Source organism: Mustela lutreola, chromosome 8 (assembly GCF_030435805.1).
Source record: "Mustela lutreola isolate mMusLut2 chromosome 8, mMusLut2.pri, whole genome shotgun sequence".
In the NCBI taxonomy this organism is placed as follows: domain Eukaryota; kingdom Metazoa; phylum Chordata; class Mammalia; order Carnivora; family Mustelidae; genus Mustela; species Mustela lutreola.
In genome coordinates this window covers 64,498,018-64,523,077 of record NC_081297.1, presented here as the reverse complement: position 1 = coordinate 64,523,077, position 25,060 = coordinate 64,498,018, and the positions used below count along the sequence as shown (strand labels likewise).

At 37.6% G+C, this 25,060-nt stretch overlaps 1 protein-coding gene across 9 annotated transcripts in view; it reads left to right on the top strand.

Moving 5' to 3' along the window:
• Nucleotides 1-25,060, top strand: part of LARP4 (La ribonucleoprotein 4) — a 211,034-nt gene that overhangs the window by 169,472 nt on the left and 16,502 nt on the right. For 6 of the 9 annotated variants that reach the window (XM_059185370.1, XM_059185371.1, XM_059185369.1 and 3 more), the window contains 4 exons: nucleotides 19,787-19,999; nucleotides 20,591-20,694; nucleotides 23,601-23,813; nucleotides 24,465-24,513. In XM_059185370.1, coding sequence (XP_059041353.1) covers nucleotides 19,787-19,999; nucleotides 20,591-20,694; nucleotides 23,601-23,813; nucleotides 24,465-24,513 — 579 coding nt within the window. Of the gene's footprint in view, nucleotides 1-19,786; nucleotides 20,000-20,590; nucleotides 20,695-23,600; nucleotides 23,818-24,464; nucleotides 24,514-25,060 lie in introns of those variants that run through there. The other 3 variants (XM_059185374.1, XM_059185372.1, XM_059185376.1) reach the window with 2 other exon arrangements.

Below are 25,060 nucleotides of genomic sequence, written 5' to 3'. Positions count from 1 at the left end.
TAGTACAGTATTGTAAAGGTATTTTTTCTTCCGTTTTTTTAAAAAAGATTTTAATTTATTTTTTTTAAGATTTTATTTATATGACAGAAAGAAAATACAAGCAGGGGGAGGGGAGTCAGAGGGAGAGGGAGAAGCAGACTCCCTGCTAAGCCAGACTGGATCCCAGGACCCCGAGATCGTGACCTGAGCTGAAGGCAGATGCTAAATGGACTGTGTTGTCCAGGTGCCCCCACCCTGCGAATTTTTTCTGTTATTGCCTTTTTTTTTTTTAAGATTTTATTTATTAATTTGACAGAGAGAAATTACAAGTAGATGGAGAGGCAGGCAGAGAGAGAGAAATAGGGAAGCAGGCTCTCTGCTGAGCAGAGAGCCCAACGCGGGACTCGATCCCAGGACCCTGAGATCATGACCTGAGCCGAAGGCAGCGGCTTAACCCACTGAGCCACCCAAGCGCCCTGTTACTGCCTCTTTTATTTCTAATTTTTTTTTTTTTTTAAAGATTTTATTTATTCTTCAGAGAGAGAGGGAGAGAGAGCGAACACAGGCAGACAGAATGGCAGGCAGAGGCTGAGGGAGAAGTAGGCTCCCTGCTGAGCAAGGAGCCTGATGTGGGACTCGATCCCAGGATGCTGGGATCATGACGTGAGCCAAAGGCAGCTGCTTAACCAGCTGAGCCACCCAGGCGTCCCTTTTATTTCTAATTTTGATTTCCTTCTTTCCTGTCCTATATATTTTTAAAGTTTGTGTGTGAGGGGGGTTCTCTTGGTTAAAATTAAATTTATAACAATCTCATGTGAATAATACCAGTTTAGTACTAATAATATACAAATACTTTGCTTCTATACTTCTCTATTCTATTCATTTCTCTCTTAAACCTGATAAGAAAAAAGAGGAGTTACATACCAAAAGTATAATATTTTCTTTTTTGTTTACCTATGTAATTATCCTTACCAGTGTTCCTTAATTCTATCTTTATTTCACCCTGAATTACTCATTAGCATTTTTTGTAGGATAGGCCTGCAAATATCCTTTACATTATTTTATTCATATGTCTTTTTCCACACCCTTAGGTGTGTCCATGGTTTGCATTAGCTCATTAATCACTTTTAAGATAGTTGATTTAAGTCTTTGACCAGTAATTCCAATGTCTGGGCTTACTTAGGATGGTTTCTATCAAATTCTTTTTTTCCTGTAAATGGGCCATATTTCTCTATTTTTCCGTGTGTTTTATAATTTTTCGTTGAGAGCTAAACATCCTGAGTATTACCCCTAGACACAATTCTGCCATTTTTTTTAACCTTTTTTGTCTATATATGCAAATATAATTTTAGGGTAAATTCCGAGAAATGAAATTGCTATGTTAAAGAGTATATGATGCCTTTACTTAATAGATGGAACTAACTTAATTCATAGTAGTATTTTTTATTTATTTATTTTTTTAATGTGGTTGATTCTGATTTTTCTACTTATGTTTCTGGCTGTTTTTCTATTAAGATTTTCTTAATGATTTGTGATTACAAAAGTTTTTAGAGGAGATTAGTCTTATCAGATATGACTGTTACTGTGTTGTTAGTACTTCTGTGGAAATTTATTTTTTGTAGCAGGGTTAAAAGATTGATGAATCTTTTTCTCTGTGCCTTTGGATTTTGAGTCTAGTTTAGCTCAGGTCCTCTCCAGAAAAAGTTATTTTAGTTTGTTTGTTGGTTTTCAGGCAGAGAGAGAGAGGGAAGCAGGCTCCCTGCGAAGCAGAGAGCCTGATGCGGGGCTCGATCCCAGGACCCTGAGATCATGACCTGAGCCAAAGGCAGAGGCTTAACCCACTGAGCCACCCCGGTGCTCCTAGTTTGTTTGTTTTTTTTTTTTGTTTTTTTTTTGTTTTGTTTTTTTTTAAAGATTTTATTTATTTATTTGACAGACAGAGAACACAAGTAGACAGAGGCAGTCAGATAGAGAGGAAGGGAAGCAGGCCCCCTGCTGAGCAGAGAGCCCGATGCGGGACTCGATCCCAGGAACCTGAGATCATGACCTGAGCTGAAGGCAGCGGCTTAACCCACTGAGCCACCCAGGCGCCCCCTAGTTTGTTTTTTAATCAACTTTACTGAAGTATAATTTGCATACAATAAGATATATATATTTAAGATTTTATTTATTTATTTGCCAGAGAGAAAACGTGCACAAACAGGCAGAGTAGCAGGCAGAGGCAGAGAAGCAGGCCCCCTGCTGAGCAAGGAGCCCAATGTGGGACTCAATCCCAGGACCCTAGAATCATGACCTGAGCCGAAGGCAGAGGCTTAACCAATTGAGCCACCCAGGCATCCCAAGATAAATCTTTGTTGTTTTTGTTTTTGTTTATTTATTGGACAGACAGATCACAAGTAGGCAGAGGCAGGCAGAGAGAGAGGAGGAAGCTGGCTTCTGGCTGAGCAGAGAGCCCCACACAGGGCTCAATCCCAGCACCCTGAGATCATGACTTGAGCTAAAGGTAGAGGCTTAACGCACTGAGCCACCCAGGCACCCCAAGATAAATTTGTTTTAAAAATAAATTTTTATTAGTGTTGGGAATGTTATGCATTGGGGTTTTTTTCTCAGTCAGTCTCTCCCACCATCCCCAACTGCCAATCTAGGCAGTCACTAATCTGCTTTCTACAGCTGTAGTTTGTCTTTTCTGGAGTTTTCATATGAATGAAACCATACAGTATATTCTCTTTTGTGCGGGACTTCGTTCACTCACCATTATTTTAGTGAACCATATTGTTGCATGGGTTGGTAATACATACTTTTTTATTGCCAAATAGTAGGAATGTACTTAGTTTGATTATCTAGTCACTTTTTGAATCTTTTTTCTATTAAAAATTTTTTGATTGTTGGGCTTATTATTGAATTATAAGAGTTCTTTATATATTCTGTATATAAGTTCTTTTTTAGGTATGTGTGTGTGGTATTCCACATCTATTTTCCCTAGCCTGTGGTTTGCCTTCTTGTTTTCTTCACAGTGCATATTTGAAGAGCAGAAGTTTTAGAGGTTTTTGTTACTGTTGTTTTGGTAGAAATGTAGATGATGTGTACAGTATTATGTTTCAGGTGTCCTACATAGTCATTCAAAATTTATATACATAGGAAGTGATTACCATCATAAATCTAGCTACCATCTGTCACCATACAAAGTTGTTACATTATTATTAACTATATTCCCTGTGTATACATTACATCCCTATGACTTAGTTTATAACTGGAAATTTGAACCTTTTAATTTTCCACTATTTCATCCATCCTTCCTCTCTGTCCCCCCATCAGTCCCCACCAGCAACCACCAGATTTTTCTCTGAACACATGAGTTTGTTTCTGTTTTATTTGTATTGTTTTTTAGATTCCACATATAAGTGAAATCAACCAGTATTTGTTTTTCCCTGTCTGACTTATTTCATTTAGCATAATATTGATGTTGTGGCAAATGACCAGATTTCTTTCTTTTTTTATAGCTGATATTCGTGTGTGTGTGTGTGTGTGTGTGTGTGTGCACACACCACATTATCTTTATCCATTCATCTGTTCAAGGACACTTAGGTTGTTTTCATTTCTTGTCAGTCTAAGTAAGGCTACAGTGGACATAGAAATGTGTGTGTTTTATCAAGTTAGCATTTTTGCTTTTCTTTTTTTTTTTTTTTTTTTAAAGATTTTATTTATTTATTTGACAGAGAACACAAGTAGCAGAGAGGCAGGCAGAGAGAGAGAGAGAGAAGCAGGCTCTGCACTGAGCAGAGAGCCCGATGCGGGGCTCGATCCCAGGGTCCTGGGATCATGACCTGGGCCGAAGGCAGAGGCTTTAACCCGCTGAGCCACCCAGGCGCCCCACATTTTTGTTTTCTTTGAGTAAGTACTCAGAAGTGGAATTGCTAGATCATATGGTAGATGTATTTTTAGTTTTTTGAGAAACCTTCATACTTCATACAGATTTTATATATTTATTTGTCAGAGACAGAACACAAGCAGGGGAGTGGCAAGCAGAGGGAGAACCAGGCTCTCCACTGAGCAAAGAACCCGATGCGGGACTTGATCCTAGCCATGGGATCATGAACTAAGCTGAAAGTGATACTTAATTAACTGAGCCACCCAGGTGTCCTGCTTAACCTTACTTTTTTCCATAGTGCTGCATCATTTTGCATTCCCACCAAAAGTGCACAGGGGGTACCCTTTTTCCCATATCCTCACCAACATTTGTTATTTCTTGTTTGTGTTTTTGCTTTTAAATATAGCCTTGTGACAAGTGTGAGGAGATACTTCATTGTGATTTTGATTTGCATTTCCCTGCTGGTTAGTGGTATGGAGTATCTTTTCATGTGTCTTTTGGCCATCTCTATGTCTTCTTTGGAGAAATGTCTCTTCAGGTCCTCTGCCCGTGTTTTAATTTGAATTGTTTTGGTTTTCTTGATACTGAGTTTTGTGAGCTACTTATATGTTTTGGGTATTAATCCCTTTTTTTTTTTTTAATCATTTGCAGATTTCTTCTCCCATTCAGTAGGTTCCCTCTCCATTTGGTTGATGGTTTCCTTTACTGTGCAAAATTTTGTTGTTTGATATAGTCCCATTTGTTTATTTTTGCTTTTGTTTCCCCTCCCTAAGGAGACACATCCAAAAAAACATAGCTAATACTGATGTTAAAGAGCTTATTGCCTTTGTGGGTGCCTGGGTGGCTCAGAGGGTTAAGCCTCTGCCTTCGGCTCAGGTCATGATCTCAGGGTCCTAGGATCGAGTCCCCCGTTGGCCTCTGCTCAGCAGGGAGCCTGCTTCCTCCTCTCTCTGCCTGCCTCTCTGCCTGCTTGTGATCTCTGTCTGTCAAATAAATAAATAAAATCTTTAAAAAAAAAAAAAAGAAACATTTAAAGAGCTTATTGCCTTTGTTTTCCTCTAGGAGTTTATGGTTTCTGGTCTTACATTTGAGTCTTTTATCCATTTTGAGTATATTTTTATATAAAGTATAAAAACATGGTCCAGTGTCATGCTTTTGCATGTAGTTTTCCCAACACTATTTAATGAAGACACTATCTGTTCCCCATTGTATATTCTTGCCTCCTTTGTTAAAAATGAATTGACCAAAGAGCAGAAGTTTTATTTTTTATTTTTTTTTTAATATTTTATTTATTTATTTGACAGACAGAGATCACAAGTAGGCAGAGAGGCAGACAGAGAAAGAGGAGGAAGCAGGCTCCCTGCTGAGCAGAGAGCCCGATGCGGGGCTTGATCCCAGGACCCAGGACCCGAATGCTTTAACCCACTGAGCCACCCAGGCACCCCAAGAGCAGAAGTTTTAAAACATTTTTAGAAGTTTTTAATTTTAATAAAGTCTGTTTTTAAGATTTTATTTATTTACTTGAGAGAGACCAAGCACAATCGGGGGAAGGACAGAGGGAGAGGGAGAAGCAGGCTTCCCGCTGAGCAGGGAACCCAGTGCAGGGCTCGATTCTAGGACCCTGGGATCATGACCTGAGCCAAAGGCAAACACTTAACTGACTGAACTGACTGAGCCACCCAGGTGCCCCTAATAAAGTCTTTTTTTTTTTTTTTTTATCTCACTTTTCTTTTAGGGGTCATGATTTTTGTTTTATCTGAAATCAACATCTTCTAGGTTCATGAATAGTTTCTTTTATGATTTCTTCTAGAGGTGTTACACTTTCACATTTAGATTATATTGAACATTTAGATTTTAAGAACGACTTCAGGTTTCTTTTGTGTGTTGTGAAGAGTCAAAGTTTTGTTTTTGTTTTTGTTTTTGTTTTTTTAATGAATGTACATTTGTTCCAACATTACCTTTTAAAAAGACTCTGGGTTACTTTGTTGACTATTTGTTGAACTTACATGCTTTGGTCTATTTCTGGACCCTGTTCCGTCCCATTGGTCTGAACGTTTATCTTTAAATCAGCTCCCTACTGTCTTGGTCACTGCAGCTTTATAAGAAAGTTGTAAGATCAAGTAATGTCTAAGTTCTCAAATTCATTTTGTCTTTCCAAAATCACTTTAGATATTCCAGTTCCTTAATATTTCCATATAAATTTTCAAATGAGTGCGTCATTTTTACAGACATGCCTTTTGGGATTTTGATTGGGACTAAATCGACTGATTTTGGAGAGAATTTCCACCTTTTGTAATACTTAATCTTCTAATATGATAGGTGTTCATTTATTTATGCTTTTGGTTTCTCAGCATTGCTTTCTAGTTTTCAGTGTCTAAGGCTTTGTCTATTTTGTCAAATTTATTATTAAGTAAGAGAAATACCATTTTTTGTGTGTTTGAGCCTTTAACATTTTTTGTGTATTTGTTGTATTAATGTAGTCACCTTATCTAATACAGAATGTTTGTAATTCTTTTCCTTGAATCTATAAAGCATATTGAATTAAAAGTAAAATAAAACAAAAACAGATAACAAACACTTCTTGAAGCATATTAACATGACTTATTTCCAACTTATTCTTTGATGAGGTAAAAAATTAATTTACTATGTATTGATTTCTGCTTTATAGGTACAGTATAAAAAAATGAAAAATAGGGCGCCTGGGTGGCTCAGAGGGTTGGGCCTCTGCCTTCGGCTCAGGTCATAATCTAGGGTCCTGGGATCGAGTCCCGCATCGGGCTCTCTGCTCAGCGGGGAGCCTGCTTCCTCCTCTCTCTCTCTTTGCCTGCCTCTCTACCTGCTTGTGATCTCTGTCAAATAAATAAATAAAATCTTAAAAAAAAAAGAAACATTAAAAAATGAAAAATAGAAATATTAGTAATTCTGTTCTTAACCTAAGAAAAGTATTATTTTAATGGAGAGTTATTTTTATTTTAAAGTAGTTTAAAATACATGGAATTGAATTGCTATTTTTTTAAAAAATAATGCCTTTAAATAATAAAACTCCAATTTAGATCTTAAACTTTTCTCTTTTAGGTTTTATCTATTATGTATAAGGAATCTGCTCTCTTAGTGTTTTCTTCTGAATCAGTTATCTAAATTTTTCACAAAAATTTTAAATACTTATAAAACTTATTATAGTAAAAAATTATTATAGGAAACCATAATGCTATATTTTATTAGAATATCTTTGTGCACAAATAATGGACAAATTATTTATAATGGCCATGATTCTAAAATTACCCATGATAATTTGGGAAAATTCAGACTATTGTGCAATGGATATCCAAGGTCAAGAATCTTTGCAGACTTTGGCCTAAAGAAACACTTCCGAAAGAGTCCTGTAGAGCTTTTATTATGAGCTGAGGTAAATTGCTTCCATTTCATCATCTTTTTTTCTCTTGTAATTAAGCAGGAAACCTTTTTTATTGCTGTTCTTCCTATAGATGAGGTCTGTCTGGTATTAGTTCCCTTCAGCCTAAAGAATATTTGATGTTCCTTACAGTGCCTACCAGTGATGAATTTTCTTAGTTTTTACTTATCTTAAATGAGTTCATACTCATTTTTTTTTTTTAAGATTTTATTTATTTATCGGGTGGGGGGGAGAGCGAGCACAGGCAGACAGAATGGCAGGCAGAGGCAGAGGGAGAAGCAGGCTCCCTGCTGAGCAAGGAGCCCGATGTGGGACTCGATCCCAGGATCATGACCTGAGCCAAAGGCAGCTGCTTAACCAACTGAGCCACACAGGCGTCCCCATACTCATTTTTAATGTGTATTTTCCATGGATATGGAATTCTAGGCTGATAGTTTTAAATTTTTTTCTATCTTGATGACTCCTGACCTCTGTTGTTTCTGGTGAGGCACTATTTTTATTCTCTTTATATAATGTCTTTTTTTCCTGCTGTCAAAATATTTTTTTGTTTCATGTTTGGTTTTCAGTAGATTGACTATTGTGTTTCAAGGTACAGTTTTGTTTTGTTTTTTATATTTTTTTTATTTATTTGACAGAGAAAGTGAGATCACAAGTAAGCAGAGAGGCAGGCAGAGGAGGGGACGGGAGCAGGCTCCTTACTGAGCAGAGAGCCTGACAGAGGGAGAGAGAGCGAGCACAGGCAGACAGGATGGCAGGCAGAGGCAGAGGGAGAAGCAGGTTCCCTGCCGAGCAAGGAGCCCGATGTGGGACTCGATCCCAGGATGCTGGGATCATGACCCAAGCCGAAGGCAGCTGCTTAACCAACTGAGCCAACCAGGCGTCCCATGGTACAGTTTTTTTAATATTCTACTTGGTGTATGCTGAACTTCTTGGGTTTGCACATTGATGTTTTTCAGCTGGATTGGGAGGGATTTTCAACTCCCAACTTTTCAGAGTTTCTGCCTGACTTCCTCTCTTCTTTTGAGACTCCACAATTACACATATGTTGGACTGCTTGGTGTCACTGAGATTTTGTTCATTTTTCTTCAGTCTCTTTTTTCTTTGGATTTTGCATAATTTCTGTGGGCTTACATTCATCTTCAAGTTGTAATCTGGAATTTCCATTTTTATTTATTTTATTTTAAAGATTTTATTTATTTGACAGAGATCACAAGTAGACAGAGAGGCAGGCAGGGGGCCGGGGGGAAAGCAGGCTCCCCACCAAGCAAAGAGCCCAATGCGGGACTCAATCACAGGATGCTGAGATCATGACAGAGGCCTTAACCCACTGAGCTACCCAGCACCCCTGGAATTTATTTTTTTTTTTTTTTTTAAGATTTTATTTATTTATTTGACTGGGAGGGAACACAAGCAGAGGGAGCAGGAGAGGGAGAAGCAGACTTCCCACCTAGCAGGGAGCCCAGTGTGGGCCTCAATCCCAAGACCCTGGGATCATGAGCTGAGCCAAAGACAGCTGCTTAACAACTGAGCCACCCAGGTGCCCAGCCCCTGGAGTTTCCATTTTTAAAAGTATTATCCCTCTACTTCGATATCTCTTTTTGTTCAACTTTTTAGGAACACAGTTTCCTCTTAATCCATATATATTCATAATGGCTGAATTAAAATCCTGGTCTGCTGTTTCCAGTACCTGGTTATCTTGGAGTCTGTTTCTTTGGGCTACTGTTTTCTTGATAATGGACCACATTCAAAAAATAATGTTTTAATGGGGTTAGGAGCAATATGGAGGAAGAGTAGGAGACCTAAATATGATCAGGTCCCAGGAGTTAAGCTGGATAGTTATCAGACCATACTGAACAGCTGCAAACTTAACAGGAGAAAGAAGAGAAGAAGAGCAACAATTCTAGGAACAGAAGATTGACCATTTTCCAGAAGGTAGGACGTTTGGAGAAGTTAGTCCAAGCCAACATTTGGGACAATAAGACTGTGGGAGGAGGGCCCAGCTCCCAGCAAGTGATAGCACAGCAGAGCACAAAATTGGAACTTTTAAGAAGTCTGCTCCACTGAGGGACGTTGCTCCAGAGGCTAAGCAAGGGGTGGAGCCCTCATGGGGACAGTGTGGTCTCAGGACCTGCGGAGTCTCAAAAAGACCAGGTGTGTCTGAGCATGGCAGAGCTCCCAGGTATCAGAGTGGTGAAGTCAGTTGTAGAGACAGAGCTAAGGAGTGGGCTCTCAGCTCGGGATTACCTTAAACCGTGATCCAAAGCACAGTCAGGCCACTGCTTTTCGGGCAGGGACCCAACAAGCATCAGATCCAGAGAGGCTCACCTTCCTCCTCCCAGACAAGCATGTGCTTCATGAGTCTGCTGGGTTTGGAGACTCCAAATGGGGCTGTGCACACCAGAAATAGAAACACCCGGTCACCAGCTGGGTGAGCTTGGAGTGCGGCCAAAGATCAGGGAAAATGGGAGGGATTGACTCCTTTTCTCTGAAGGTGCACTGAGGAGTGGGGCCCCAAGCTCTTGGCTCCTACTGGGCTGGAGGTTTGAAGGCCACCATTTTCATTCCCGTCCTCCAAAGCTGTATGGAAAGCGCTCAGGGAACCAAAGCTCCTGAGAGTGAACCCAAGCAGATTACTTAACCTGGCCCCTGGCAGGGGCAGTGGAATTCTGCCTTGAGCAAAGACATTTGAGAATCTCTGCGACAGGCCCCTCCCCAGAAGATCAGCAAGAACATCCATCCAAGACCAAGCTTATTGATCAGTGAGAACAGTGGAACTCCAGAGATAGGGGAAAGCATGGAATTCATGGCTTTCTCCCCATGATCCTTTAGTCTTTCAAAGTTAGAATTTTTTAAATTTTATTTATTTATTTTTCTATTTTTTTTTATTTCTCCTCTTTCCTATTTTAACATTTTTTTTTTTTTTTAAAGATTTTATTTATTTATTTGACAGAGAGAAATCACAAGTAGTCGGAGAGGCAGGCAGAGAGAGAGAGAGGGAAGCAGGCTCCCTGCTGAGCAGAGAGCCCGATGTGGGACTCGATCCCAGGACCCTGAGATCATGACCTGAGCCGAAGGCAGCGGCCCAACCCACTGAGCCACCCAGGCGCCCCCTATTTTAACATTTTTAAAACTATTTTATCAGTACTGTTTTAAAAAATCTTTTTAAATGTTTATTGTTTTAATCATATTTTTATCCCTTCATTGTATTTAACCTTATTTTTTTATACATATAGGTTTTTTTTTTTTCCTTTAAAATTTTGGGATACAATTTCTTGTAATAGATCAAAATATACCCTAAATCTAGCTCATGGCTTTGTTCTAGTTTCCAGCCTGATCACATTCTTTCCTTTTTTTTTTTTTCTTTTTTCTTTTTTCAAGCAACTTCTTATCAATTCCTTTTTTAGAATATTTTTTAACTTTCATCTTTACAGTCATATTCCATCCCTTCATCATGTTTACCCTTATTTTTGCGTGTATATATCTTTTTTTCTTGCAAATTTTGGGAAGTAGTTTCTTCTAACAGACCAGAATACACCCACAATCAAGGGTGTGACTCTGTTTTATTCACCAGTCTAATAATATATGTATGTATGTGTGTGTATACATACATATATATATACACACACATATACATAGAAAATATACATACATACATACATATGTATATTTTTCCCCCATTCTTCTCCCCCCAGTTTCGTGTCTCTTCTGATTTGGTTAGTGTATATCTTTCTGGGGTCATTGCTACCCTTTTAGTATTTTGTTCACTCATCTATTCTTTTTTTCTTCTTTTTAAAGATTTTATTTATTTTTATTTATTTGACAGAGATCACAAGTACGCAGAGAGGCAGGCAGAGAGACAGAGGAGGAAGCAGGCTCCCCGCTGAGCAGAGAGCCCGATGCGGGACTCGATCCAAGGACCCTGAGATCATGACCTGAGCCGAAGGCAGCGGCTTAACCCACTGAGCCACCCAGGCGCCCTCATTCATCTATTCTTATCTGGATAAAATGACAAGACAGAAAAACTCACCACAAAAAGAAGAACAAGAAGCAGTATTGATGACTAGGGACCTAATCAATACAGACATTAGTAATGTGTCGAATTAGACTTCAGAATGATGATTATCAAGGTGCTAGCTGGGCTGAAAAAAAGCATGGAAGATATTAGAGAATCCCTTTCTGGAGGAATAAAAGAACCAAAAGATAACCAAGTTAATATAAAAAAATCTATTAATGAGGTACAATAAAAAATGGAGGCTCTTACTGCTGGGATAAATGAGACAGAGAATTAGTGATATAGAAGACCAAGTGATGGAAAATAAAGAAGGTGAGCAAAAGAGAGACAAACAACTACTGGACCGTGAGGGGAGAATTCAAAATAAGTGATACCATAAGACGAAACAATATTAGAATAATTGGGATCCCAGAAGAAGAAGAAAGGCTGCGGGTCAGAAGATATATTGGAGCAAAATATAGCATAGAGTTTCCTTAATTTGGCGAAGGGGACAAGCATCAAAATTCAGGAGGCACAGAGAACCCCCCCTCAAACTCAGTAAAAATAGGCCCACACCCCATCATCTAATAGTAAAACTTACAAGTCTCAGTGACAGAGAAAATCCTGAAAGCAACTCACGACAAGAGGTCTATAATATACAACTATAGAAATAGCCGATTGGCTAAATAAATAAAATCTTTTAAGAAAAAAAAAAAAAAAAGAAAAGAAATACAGATTGGCAACAGACCTATCCACAGAGACTTGGCAGGCCAGAAAGGACTGACATGACATGCTCAGAGCACTAAACAAGGAAAATACGCAGCCAAGAATACTATGTCCAGCTAGGCTGTCGTTGAAAATAAGAGATAAAAAGCTTCCAGGATAGATAAAAACTAAAAGAATCTGCAAACACTAAACCAGTCCTACAGGAAATATTGGAAGGAGTCCTCTAAGCAAAGAGAGATCCTAAAAGTAACAGACCAGAAAGGAACAGAGACAGTATACAGTAACAAGTCACCTTACAGGCAATACAGTGGCACTAAAATCACATCTTTCAATAGTTACCGTGAATGTAAATGGGCTATATGCCCTAATCAAAAGACACAGGGTATTAGAATGGATTAAAAAAAAAAAAAACAAGAACCATTGATATGCTGTCTATGAGAAACTCACTTTAGACCCAAAGACACCTCCAAATTTAAAGTGAGGGGGTGGAAAAAAATGTACCATGCTAGTGGATATCCAAAGAAAGCTGGGGTGGCAGTCCTTATATCAGATAAATTATATTTTAAGCCAAAGAACATAATAGATGAGGAGGAACACTATATCATACTTAAAGGTTTTGTCCAACAAGAAGATCTAACAATTTAAATATCTGTGCCCCTAACATGGGACCAGTCAATTATATAAATGAATTAATAACAAAATCAAAGAAACACAACAACAACAATACAATAATAGTAGGGGACTTTAACACCCCCCTCACTGCAATAGCAGATTATCTAAGCAAAAGATCACAAGAAAATAAAGGCTTTAAATGACACACTGGACCAGATGGACATCACAGATACATTTAGAACATTCCATCCCAAAACAGCAATACACATTCTTCGCTAGTGCACATGGAACCTTTTCCAGAATAGATCACATCCTGTGTCACAAATCAGGTCTCAACCAGTACCATTTCCTGCATATTTTCAGACCACAGTGCTCTGAAACTAGAACTCGACCACAAGAAGAAAGTTGGAAAGAACTCAAAATACATGGAGACTAAAGAGCATCCTACTAAAGAATGAATGGGGGCGCCTGGGTGGCTCAGTGGGTTAAGCCGCTGCCTTCAGCTCAGGTCATGATCTCAGGGTCCTGGGATTGAGTCCCACATTGGGTGCTCTGCTCAGCGGGGAGCCTGCTTCCCTCTCTCTCTCTCTCTGCCTGCCTCTCTGCCTGCTTGTGATCTCTGTCTGTCAAATAAATAAAATCTTTAAAAAAAAAATTTTTTTTTTTTTTTTAAAAGAATGAATGGGTCAGGGTGTCTGGGTGGCTCAATGGGTTAAAGCCGCTGCCTTCCACTCAGGTCTCAGGTCATGATCCCAGGTTCTTGGGATCGAGCCCCATATCCGGCTCTCTGCTCCACGGGGAGCCTGCTTCCTCCTCTCTCTCTGCCTGCCTTTCTGCCTACTTGTGATCTCTGTCTGTCAAATAAAGAAAAAAAAATGGGTCAACCAGGAAATTAAAGAAAATTTTTAAAAAATTCATGGAAACAAATGAAAATGAAAACAACTTCATGGGGTCCCTGGGTGGCTCAGTTGTTAAGCGTTTGCCTTTGGCTCAGCTCACGATCTCAGGGTCCTGGGATCAAGCCCTGTGTTGGGCTCCCTGTTCAGTAGAGTGCCTGCTTCTCCTCCTCCCTCTGCCTGCTGCTCTGCCTACTTGTGCTCTCTATCTCTGTCAAATAAATAAAATCTTAAAGGAAAAAAAAAGAAAACAACTGTTCAAAATCCTTGAGATGCAGCAAAGGCGGTCCTGCGAGGAAAGTATATAGCAATACAAGGTTTTCTCAAGAGACAAGAAAGGTCTCAAGTATACCACCTAACCGTACACCTAAAGGAGCTGGAGAAAGAATAGCAAAGAAAGCCTAAACCCAGCAGAAGAGAAATAATAAAGATCAGAGCAGAAATCAATGAACTAGAAACCAAAAGAACAGTAGAACAAATCAACAAAACTAGGAGCTGGTTCTTTGAAAGAATTAATAAGATTGATAAACCCCTGGCCAGACTTACCAAAAAGAAAAGAGAAAGGACCCAGATTAATGAAATCATGAATGAAAGAGGAGAGATCACAACCAACACCAAAGAAATACAAACAATTATAAGAACATATTATGAGCAACTGTACACCAGCAAATTTGCAATCCGGAAGAAAAGGATGCATTCCTAGAAACATAAAAACTACCAAAACGTAACCAGGAAGAAATAGAAAACCTGAACAGACCAGTAAGGAGATTGAAGCAGTCATCAAAAATCTCCCAAAAAATAAGAACCCAGGGCCAGACAGCTTCCAAGGGAATTCTACCAAACATTTAAAGAAGAATTAATACCTATTCTCCTGAAACTGTTCCAAAAAATAGAAATGGGAGGGAAACTTCCAAACTCCTTTTATGAGGCCAGCATTACCTTGATCCCAAAAGCAGACAAGGACCCCATTAAAAAGGAGAATTACAGACCAATATCCTTGATGAACGTGGATGCAAAATTCTCACCAAAATACTAGCCAATAGGATCCAACAGTACATTAAAAGAATTGTTCACCACGACCAAGTAGGATTTATTCCTGGGCTGCAGGGTTCATTCAACATCTGCAAATCGATCAATGTAATACAGTACATAAATAAAAGAAAGGAAAAGAAGAAGAACTATGTGATCCTCTAAATAGGTTCAGAAAAAGCATTTGACAAAGTACAGCATCCTTTCTTGATTAAAACTCTTCCACCGTGTAGGGATAGAGGGTGCACACCTCAATATTATAAAAGCCATCTTTGAAAAGCCCACAGTAAACTTCCCATTCTCAGTGGGGAAGAACTGAGAGCCTTTCCCCTAAGGTCAGGAACACGGCAGGGATGTCCATTATCACCACTACTGCCCAACATAGTACTAGAAGTCCTAGCCTCAGCAATCAGACAACAAAATGAAATAAAAGGCATTTGAATTGGGAAAGAAGTTGTCAAACTCTCACCCTTTCCAGATGACATGATACTCTATGTGGAAAACCAAAAAACTCCACCCCAAAATTCCTAGAACTACAGAAATTCAGTAAAGTAACAGGATATAAAATCATGCATAGAAATCAGTTAAATTTCTATACACTAACAGCAAGGCAGAAGAAAGAAATAAGGAGTTGATCCCATTTACAGTTGCACCCAAAACCATTAAGATACCTAGGAATAAACCTAACCAAAGAGGCAAAGAATCTGTACTCTGAAATCTGTAAGGTACTCACGAAAGAAATTGAAGAAGACACAAAGAAATGGAAAAACGGGGGCGCCTGGGTGGCTCAGTGGGTTAAGCCGCTGCCTTCGGCTCAGGTCATGATCTCAGGGTCCTGGGATCGAGTCCCGCATCGGGCTCTCTGCTCAGCGGGAGCCTGCTTCCTCCTCTCTCTCTCTGCCTGCCTCTCTGCCTGCTTGTGATCTCCCTCTGTCAAATAAATAAATAAAATCTTTAAAAAAAAAAAAAAAAGAAATGGAAAAACGTTGCATGCTTATGGATTGGAAGAACAAATGTGAAAATGTCTATGCTACCTAAAGCAATCTATACATTTAATGCATATCAGTTTTTTTCAAAGAAATGGAACAAGTAATCCTAAAATTGATTGATTGGTCTTATTCTTACTGTTTGATGGGAGAAGGAGTATTCCTGGCTTATAAGGATGTAAAACACACCTTTCATTTACTTGTTAAAGTCACTTTTTTATGGCTTAACATTATGCATTATTTCACTTGATATTCCTAACAAGCTAGTGAGGCTGATCCTAATCTAACCCTCTCACAGCTTTTATAGTCCGACCATGCTTCCTTCCTTCCTTTCTTTTTAATGCAAAAAGGTGGATTCATTATAGTACAGGGACAGGACAGAAAGAGCTGCTGTTTTATTTAGTTCTTTTACAAAGATCGGTAAACTTTTTCTTTAACGGATCAGAAAGTGAACATAGTAGATTTTGCCAATCATGAAATCTGTTGTAACTACTTAACTCTGCCATTATAGCACTAAAGCAGCCATAAGCAATATGTAAGCAAATGGTCTGATTTATTAAGTTTTAGAACATTGCTTTCTTTCCTTTTTTTTTTAAACTTAGGAAATTTCAAACATACATAAAAGTGGAGAAGATAGTATAATCAATCACTGAGAATTCCCATCAGCTAGTTTTCTTCTTCTTCTTTTTTTTTTTTTTTTTAAGATTTTCTTTCTTTATTTGACAGATCACAAGTAGGCAGAGAGAAAGGGAGAAGGCGGGCTCCCTCCTGAGCAGAGAGCCTGATGCGGGGCTCAATCCCAGGACCCTGAGATCATGACCTGAGCCAAAGGCAGAGGCTCAACCCACTGAGCCATCCAGGAGCCCCAGCCATCAGCTAGTTTTAACAGTTTGTAGAGCATGGCCAGTCTTGCTTCATCCATATTACCACCCATTTCTCCATGCCCCAATTATTTTAAGCAAATTTTATACTTAATTTTATCTGTAAATAAACTAGTTTTTGTAGCTCTGAAAGGGGGATTTTTTAAAAAATCATAGCTACAATATCACATTTTCCTGATTCTTGTTTTTGTCTTTTTATCTGTAGTTTTCATTCTTATTTGTTTTTTCTTTTGAAAGTATGTTGAAATAACTAAGTTTTACGGAGTTTCTCATACATTTTGCCAGCTATAGTTTTTATTGTTTTAAATACATGTATATAAAATTTATGATCTTTAAGTATAAAAATACAGTTGTACTAAACACATTCGCCACCATCCATTCACGTGGACTTTCTTAATCCTGTAAAACTGAAATTCTGTATCTATTAAACAATAACTCCTGCATTCTCTCCTACTTCTAGCCCCTGGCAGCCACCATTATTCTTTTAGTGTATGAGTTTTGACTACTCTAATTAGTTCATATAAATGAAATCATACATTTGTTTGTGACTGTTTTATGTCACTTAACATAATGTCTTAGGTTTATCCATGTGTAGCATATTGCAGTATTTCCTTCCTTATATATCATCTTTGAAGAAGTGTCTATTTAAGTCCTTTGCCTATTTTTGAATTGGCTTATTGTATTTTTTTAGTGTAGTTTAGTATGATCCTCTGTTTCCTGTACTTCATGCAAATTGGTAGCTAGATTTAGAGACTTGATCAAAATTTGGTTTGATTTGGGAGCAGCAGAGAGAGAAAAACATGTCTGTTTTCGTATCTGTCCCTCTTTTATGCCAGGTGCTACTTAATCTATTAGAGGCTACAAAGAGGTGTTATTTTTTGGATTTCTTTTTTCCCATTTATTAGTTGAAAGACTTCTATAAAGGGGAGCTTAGCATCATCTTTATTACTTTGAGGTACAGCTCATATATAGAATACATGATAAGGGCGCCTGGGTGGCTCAGTGGGTTGAGCCTCTGCCTTCTGCTCAGGTCATGATCTCAGGGTCCTGGGATCGAGCCCTGCATCAGGCTCTCTGCTCAGCGGGGAGCCTACTTCCCCCTCTCTCTCTCTCTGCCTGCCTCTCTGCCTACTTGGGATCTCTATCTGTCAAATAAATAAATAAAATATTTTTAAAAAATACATGATAAGTGCTTGGTTCTAGCTTTTATTATTAGTTTTTGAAAATAATGTTTTGGTTCCCTAGGAACTTTAAAAAATGACCAAGGATTTTTTTTTGTTGGGTATTTAAACATATTTGGTGTGTTTGTTGTCCTTATTGATGAATTGTGGCCTCTTTGAGTTAACTTAGAAGACCTTTTGTCACAGCCTTGGTAATTTTCAGTGGTTTGCTTGCTCTCTAGTGTGACAAGATGTTCCTAGTGTCTTGTATATTTTGTGTCAAAGGCCTGGGGTCAGTCAAATCTTCAGAGTCCCTACTTTACTTTTAGGGGAAGGTCATATTTTGCAGTCCACTAGCTAGGCACAAGGAGTTTTTGGAGTTATTGGTATGGTCATTTAAAAGCCTTTCATTGAACAGAGCTATGAAATATGTGTTTGTTTTTAACAAAAATATTTCATGAGTTTATACTGAGGCTTCCAATTTAAATTCATGCTACATGATTTTCACTTCTTCGGTCTCACATCCATGTCTTCTCCCATGTGAAAAATCTCAGATCTCAGTGACCTTACTGTAATTACTGATTGCTTTCTCCCATAATCATACACAAAAGTATCAGAATAACAATACCAATAGGAATATAATTTTGGAAACAAGAAACTTTTTTTGCTGTACTTTGGCTTGTAATTTATTCCTAAGGAACATTCATAACAGTTGATTTTATTATGGCTCAAAATCACTTGAGATTTTTTTTTTGTTACATTACTAATATAACACAGATGCACATTTAGGTTAATTTTGCTTTTAGCTTTCACAATTGATTTTTTTTTTTTTTTATTTTCAATGTGTGTGTGTGTGTGTTGTTTTGTTTTTTACAGTATTATTTATTTCTTTGACACACAGAGATCACAAGTAGGCAGAGAGGCAGGCGGGGTGGGGGCAGGAAGCAGTCTCCCCACTGAGCAGAGAGCCCGATGCGGGACTTGATCTCAGGACACTGAGATCATGACCTGAGTGGAAGGCAGAGGGCTTAACACACTGAGCCACCCAGGCGCCTAGTGTGTGTGTTGTTTTAAAGTAGAATATCTAAAACAGGGTGTTAGGGGCACCTGGGTGGCTCAGTTGATTAAGTGTCTGCCTTTGGCTCCATGATACCAGAGTCCTGGGATTGAGCCCCACGTCAGGCTCCCTGCTCCATGGGGATCCGACTGCTCCCCTTCCTTGTACACTCTCTCTCTTTCTTTCTGTCAAATAAATAAAATTTTTGGGAAAAAAATGAAGTGGTATATTAAATACATACTCCTATATATGTGTGAATGCAAGTATATCTTCTATTGCTATCTGACTTAGCTAAATAATAGCTTACTTATACATATTCTCCTTGTTTTACCTCTTTTTTTAAAAACAATAATATATTCTGGAAGTCACTCCGTAATAATACTTAGAGCGATTCCTCAGTTATTTTTACATCTGCATGATACTCAATTGTGTGGATGTAATATAGTGTATTCAACCGTTGGTGGACTATTAAGTTTGTGCGCGCGCGCGCGTGTGTGTGTTGGGGATAGTTCTTTCCCCCTTCCTATTACAGTTAGTGTCAGTGAACAGCTGTGTGTATCCTTTTTTTTTTTAACTTGTTTTTGTTTAGTGTGTATTTGGAAAAGATTCCTTGAAGTGGGATTGATGAGAATGTGGTAAATGCTTATATAATTTTTGGGAGATATTGCTAAGTTTTTGTTTATAAGGGTTGTGCTATTTTACATTCCCATCAGCAGTATATTTTGCCACACCTTATCAACGAAGTATATTGTCAAATTTTTGGATTTTTTGCCAGTTCTGTGAGAAATTTAATTCCATTTTAATTGCATTTCTCTTAGAAGCAAGGTTTAGCATCTTATCATAAGCCTCAGAGCCATTTGCCTTTCTTTGTGAACTCTGTTCACTTCTCCAACACATTTTTTTATCTCTGTTTTTAGAATGTGTTTGTTAGGATTATTAACCCCCTTGTCTTTGATAAGTTGCAGTTAGTTTTACAATTTGACTTTTGTGGTTTTACTTTGTTATTGTTGCATTAGCCATGCAAAAGTTTTTAAAATAATTTAAAGCTATCAATCATTTCCTTTTGCTCTACTGACTGTATAGCAGGCAGAATAACATAATTGTGTAAAACATGTTTAAAATGTAAATTAAATATATTTGTGAAAATACACACTTAGTCCTCTTTATAATGTGTTCCTTTTGCTTCTAGGCAAGGATAAAAGCCATCAATACATTTTTTGCTAAGAATGGTTATCGATTAATGGATTCTAGTATGTATAGTCAGCCCATTCAAACTCAAGCACAGTATGCCTCACCAGTTTTTATGCAGCCTGTATATAACCCTCACCAACAGTACTCGGTCTATAGTATTGTGCCTCAGTCTTGGTCACCAAATCCTGCACCTTACTTTGAAACACCACTGGTAAGTGAGATCCTTAAAGAATTATAAAATTTTTCACTCAAGCTGAAATTTGAAGAAATTAGAGTAGTTTATTTGTTTTGTGTTGATACTGGTTTCTTTCTGGCTTTTAAGTAGTGATAATGGTATCAAATCACCATGTGACTAGGACTTGAGCTATTGATTCCTATAATTTTATGCTTTAGATTTTGCTGAATGATTTTGCCCAATTAAAATAAGAAATTGGGTAAATCCTGATTAGTTTAAAATGCTTTCAGTTAAAATTTTTCAGAGAGAATGTACTTTATTAAGTAATGACCTAATGATTTCCTTGATATTTGCAGTGAGTATTACAAAAGTGAATAAGTAAAATGCTTAAAATTAATTTTGCCTTGTAAAAGAAATTGAGAGGGATCCTGGCTGGCTCAGTGGAGCATGCAGTTCTTGAGTTCAGGGTCCTGAGTTCAAGCCTCATGTTGGGTGTAGAAATTACTTACAAATTAAAAATCTTTAAAAAATTTGATACTAGGTTAGTTCATCAGGAGTTTCTTAAAGCCTTCACACTAGGTTTTGCCCTTTTCATTAATTGTTTTTAAACATTACATTTTCTTTTAGGCTCCCTTTCCCAATGGTAGTTTTGTGAATGGCTTTAATGCACCAGGATCTTATAAAACAAATGCTGCTGCTGTGAATATGCCTCGACCATTCCAAAAAAATCGGTAAGATTAAAAATAATAGTGATATAGGGGCGCCAGGATGGCTCAGTCATTTAAGCATTCACCTCTTAATTTTGGCTCAGGTCTTGACCTCAGGGTCATGAATTCAAGCCCACAATGGGGTCTACCCCAGCATAGAGCCTACATAAAAACAAAACATAATGAAATTTATTGTACACAATTCCCAGTAGTTCTTAAAGAATTACTGTGGTAATCACAGTGCTTATTTACAGACTTAGTAAAAAGCTTAAACAATTTATTGTAGAATTAATAAACATACTTTGACCTCATAGTGGATAATTTGTATAAAAAAGATTTAAACTAAGATTATACATAATACATACTGATTTTTTAATATTAAAGATAAAAAAATTATTTTATGATAGTAACATAAAATGGGTTCATGGTGTTCCTTTATTGTCGCTTGTTTTCGTTTGTGGTACTTTCTTGGTGAAAAGATTGAAATCACAGTAAGAAAGCCAAGAATGACAGTCCAGTCATCCTTGTTTATAAGGAAGTATGCCTATGCTTTTGAAGGTACATGGCAGGTTTAGTATAATTTTGTGGGATATTCAAAACCATTCATCTACAATCCTTTTTCATATATCTGAGCAGTACAGGTTGTTAATTTTTTAGTTAGAAAAATTATACATGAGTATTTTCTTCTTATAAATTGCAAATATTACAGATGAAACTAAGAGAGCTTTTTTGACAGACCCTAATCCTTGTTTTGTTTCTTCTAAAAAGTGACTACTCCAAGACCTTTATTTATCTGTTATTTATTTATTTATTTATTTATTTGAAGTTATCAGTCAAGGAGAAAGTAACTTTTAGGAAGCCCTTTTGTAGTTTATTATATGAACCTTATAACAGCCCAGTGATGATCACTAGACCTACTTAGAGAGACTAGGACTAACTTTCAGAAGTCTGAGCATTTTTCTACCTTTCATATTTCCTCTTTCTGTCACTTTACTTCTTCCTTTCCATCTTTTATCACTTATTCTTTTATCTTTCCTTTTTCTTTTGCCTGGACTGAGATTGTAAGTCCCTCTCAGTGAAGGGTAAGATTATGAGATCTGAGGGCTGTTTAAACCTAGTAACTTATCTGTTAGGTATATTGAAATGCAGTGAGAAAATTTAGGCTAATTATAGTTCTGAACAGATAAACAGCATTTTCCTTCATGAAGTCATTTTCAGATATGATAGATAATAAAAATATTTTAAAATCACTTCGTGTTGATGTTGTATAATTTTCACTATTAAAAATCTATTTTGTGGAGATTTTGGGTGGCTCAGTTGGTTAAGTGCCTTCAGCTCAGATTGAAATCCTGGGATCCTGGGATTGAGCCCCATATCAGGCTCCCAGCTCATCAGGGAGCCTGCTTCTCCCTCTCCCTCTGCTGTAGCATGTCCTCCCCGCCCCGCCTCCATTTGTGCTCTCTGGCGCTCTCTCTCTGTCAAATAAGTAAACAAAAATCTTAAAAATACTAAAATCTATTTTGTGACATAAAGTAATTATTTCATATAATCTTAATGAAATTCAACCCAACTTTGTCTCCTGGTTTTTATATTTAAGTTTTAATGGCAGTAACCTAATTTTTTTATTTTCTGTAAAGAATAGGGTAGCTGTAGATATTGTTGAAATTCATGTTTAATTGTTGGGGTTATAATTATTTTGAAGTTTTAAATCCAAATTCAGAGAATTGGCAATGTGTTTGTTGATATAAATTTATAACCTGGAAAATAGACTGTAAAAGTGGAATTTTTAAACACAAATAAGGGGCCAAATATAAATCTTATACTTCCCTGTATAATCTCCTGTGGAGCCAAGGTCCTCATTACTTCAGGTGTTTTCATTGTTGATTAAACTGTAGCCTCCTTAACCCCCTACCCTAGCTTTATCTGCTTACACATTGTTAGAGAATTGGGTGCTTATACCTGTCATCTTGTTTATAGTTTTTTTTAACTAGATTCTATACCTAATTCATGAAGCCATGCCAGGCTATTAGTTGCATTATCCTTCCTAGCTTTTTTTTTTTTACAGAGGCTCTTTGAACAATTAATTTAGTAAGAAGGTGGGATTTTAATATATTGCACTGTTTCTCTGGTTTTGGTTGTCACTCCCCTAAAGAGTGACATTTTTTTTTTTAGACATCACCCCAATTTTTTCCTATGAAAATTTAGTATTGACGATATGGTATATGTATTTATATAATATATGTATATCTGTGCTCTATGCATAAAAGTAAGATTGGGACTTTTTTTGTTCCTTCTTAGCCCCACCCCCCACCCCAGGAACCTTTTTCACTCCCACTAGGGGTGATGTTGCCCCATTGAGAATGTATGGCATAAATTCTTTAATAAACTTAAAGTCTGGTTGATTTAGGTGTGTCAAGACTGCTACTGGTGTTAAATTAGCTAAAATCCTAGTTGTATTTTGAGTATCGAAATAGAGGTAGCTTTATCTTGAAGAACTTTGGATTTTACCCCAAATATCTCCAAACAACTTTTTTATTTTTAAAAAATTTTATTTATTTTATTTATTTATTTGACAGAGAGCGGGGGGAGTGGGCAAGGGAGAAGCAGGTTTCCTGTTGAGCAGGCAACCCGATATGGGGCTCAATCCCAGGACCCTGGGATCATAATCTGAGCCGAAGGTAGATGATCAATGACTGAGCCACCCAGACACCCCTCCAAATAACTTTTTTAAATGTAAAAATCTCAGACAAAAAGAGTTTATATCTTTATAATGTGATACTTCTATGTGTACCTTAATTTGTGGAAAATAGAATACAGTAGAACGCAATTTTTAACTTGTCCCTTTAAATGTATTTTTTACCATTAAGGGGAAAGATTTTCTTTCTGTCTTCATTTATCCTCTCATGTATGTGATCTTATATTTCTTATAGTGTGAAGCCTCATTTCAGGTCATCGAGTGGTTCAGAACACTCGGCAGAGGGGTCTGTGTCATTGGGGGATGGACCATTAAACAGATCTGGTTCAAGGAACTTTACAACTGAGCGGCATAACCCTACAGTAACAGGGCATCAGGAGCAAAGCTACCTTGCAAAAGAAACTCCTACTATACAGATGGAACAGAATGGGGACTATGGTAGGGGCAGGTAAGGAAATATGGTAACAAATACGGATAAGGTATATGAAAATATTTTGCTCATAATGTGAATATTTGAAGAACATGATCTAGTGATTATTTTTTGTTTAAACTATTAGTGTATGGTTATGCTAAATGAATACAGTGTTCATATAATTTGGGTTAATAGTTTTTCATAATTATTAAGAAATGTATAGTGCCCATATAGAATATAGCTGAATCGGGTGTATAAAGTTACTCTGAAGTTCTTTATGGTTTACTGAAGAAAGAATAGCTTAGAAAGATCAGATCCTATCTGCATTCTAGTTTAATTTCTTACAACTTGTAGCTGTGAAAATGGGGAAATGGTGTTATACCTTCTCGCCTACTCTGCCGAAATGAAACAAAAAACTTTGATATACTTCTGGTGTGGAAGGAGCACTACTTAGTAAAAGTGGGCCCAACTTACTTAGTGGTGATGGTGGTAACAGATGAAGTTTTTGGTAGATTAGTTTAGGATCCCTTCAGAAGAATATATATTCATCTCTTAATAGTGGAGATATAGAAAGTATAGTTAGCTAAACTAGAAATTCACCCATCATTGATAGAGTGTATTATATATTTGAAGAAACTTATGAATTGTCCCTCCCATCATCCCCAACTTTTTTATCATTGTTAAAAGGAGAACTCTTTTCAGAGGTCGAAGACGACGAGAAGATGAAAGAGTCCAGGTAAGTGTTTTTTACCTGTATTACATCTTTTTTTTTTTTTTTCTTTTGTGATTTAGTATGGCATTGGCTTGTGGTTGGTCTTTCTGGGGTTTTGTCTTACTGATTATAGTATTAGGCAAAGGTAAATAGAACCTGTGCTTTGACCCTAAAATATCCACTACTACTACCACCATTCCCCACCCTTAAAGCACATGTATAGTTAGGGATTTGACTTTTATTTTTATTTATTTATTTTTTTTTAGATTGTATTTATTTATTTGACACAGAGAGAGGTCACAAGTAGGCAGAGAGGCAGGCAGAGAGAGACAGGGAAGCAGGCTTCCTGCTGAGCAGAGATCCTGATGTGGGGTTCGATCCCAGGATCCTGGGATCAGGACCTGAGCAGAAGGCAGAGGATTAACCCACTGAGCCACCCAGGCGCCCCTGTTTCTTGTATTTTAAAAAATTACTTGAATACCTGATATAATCATATGGTTTAAAAATTTAAAAATGAGGGACGCCTGGGTGGCTCCGTTGGTTGGACGACTGCCTTCGGCTCAGGTCATGA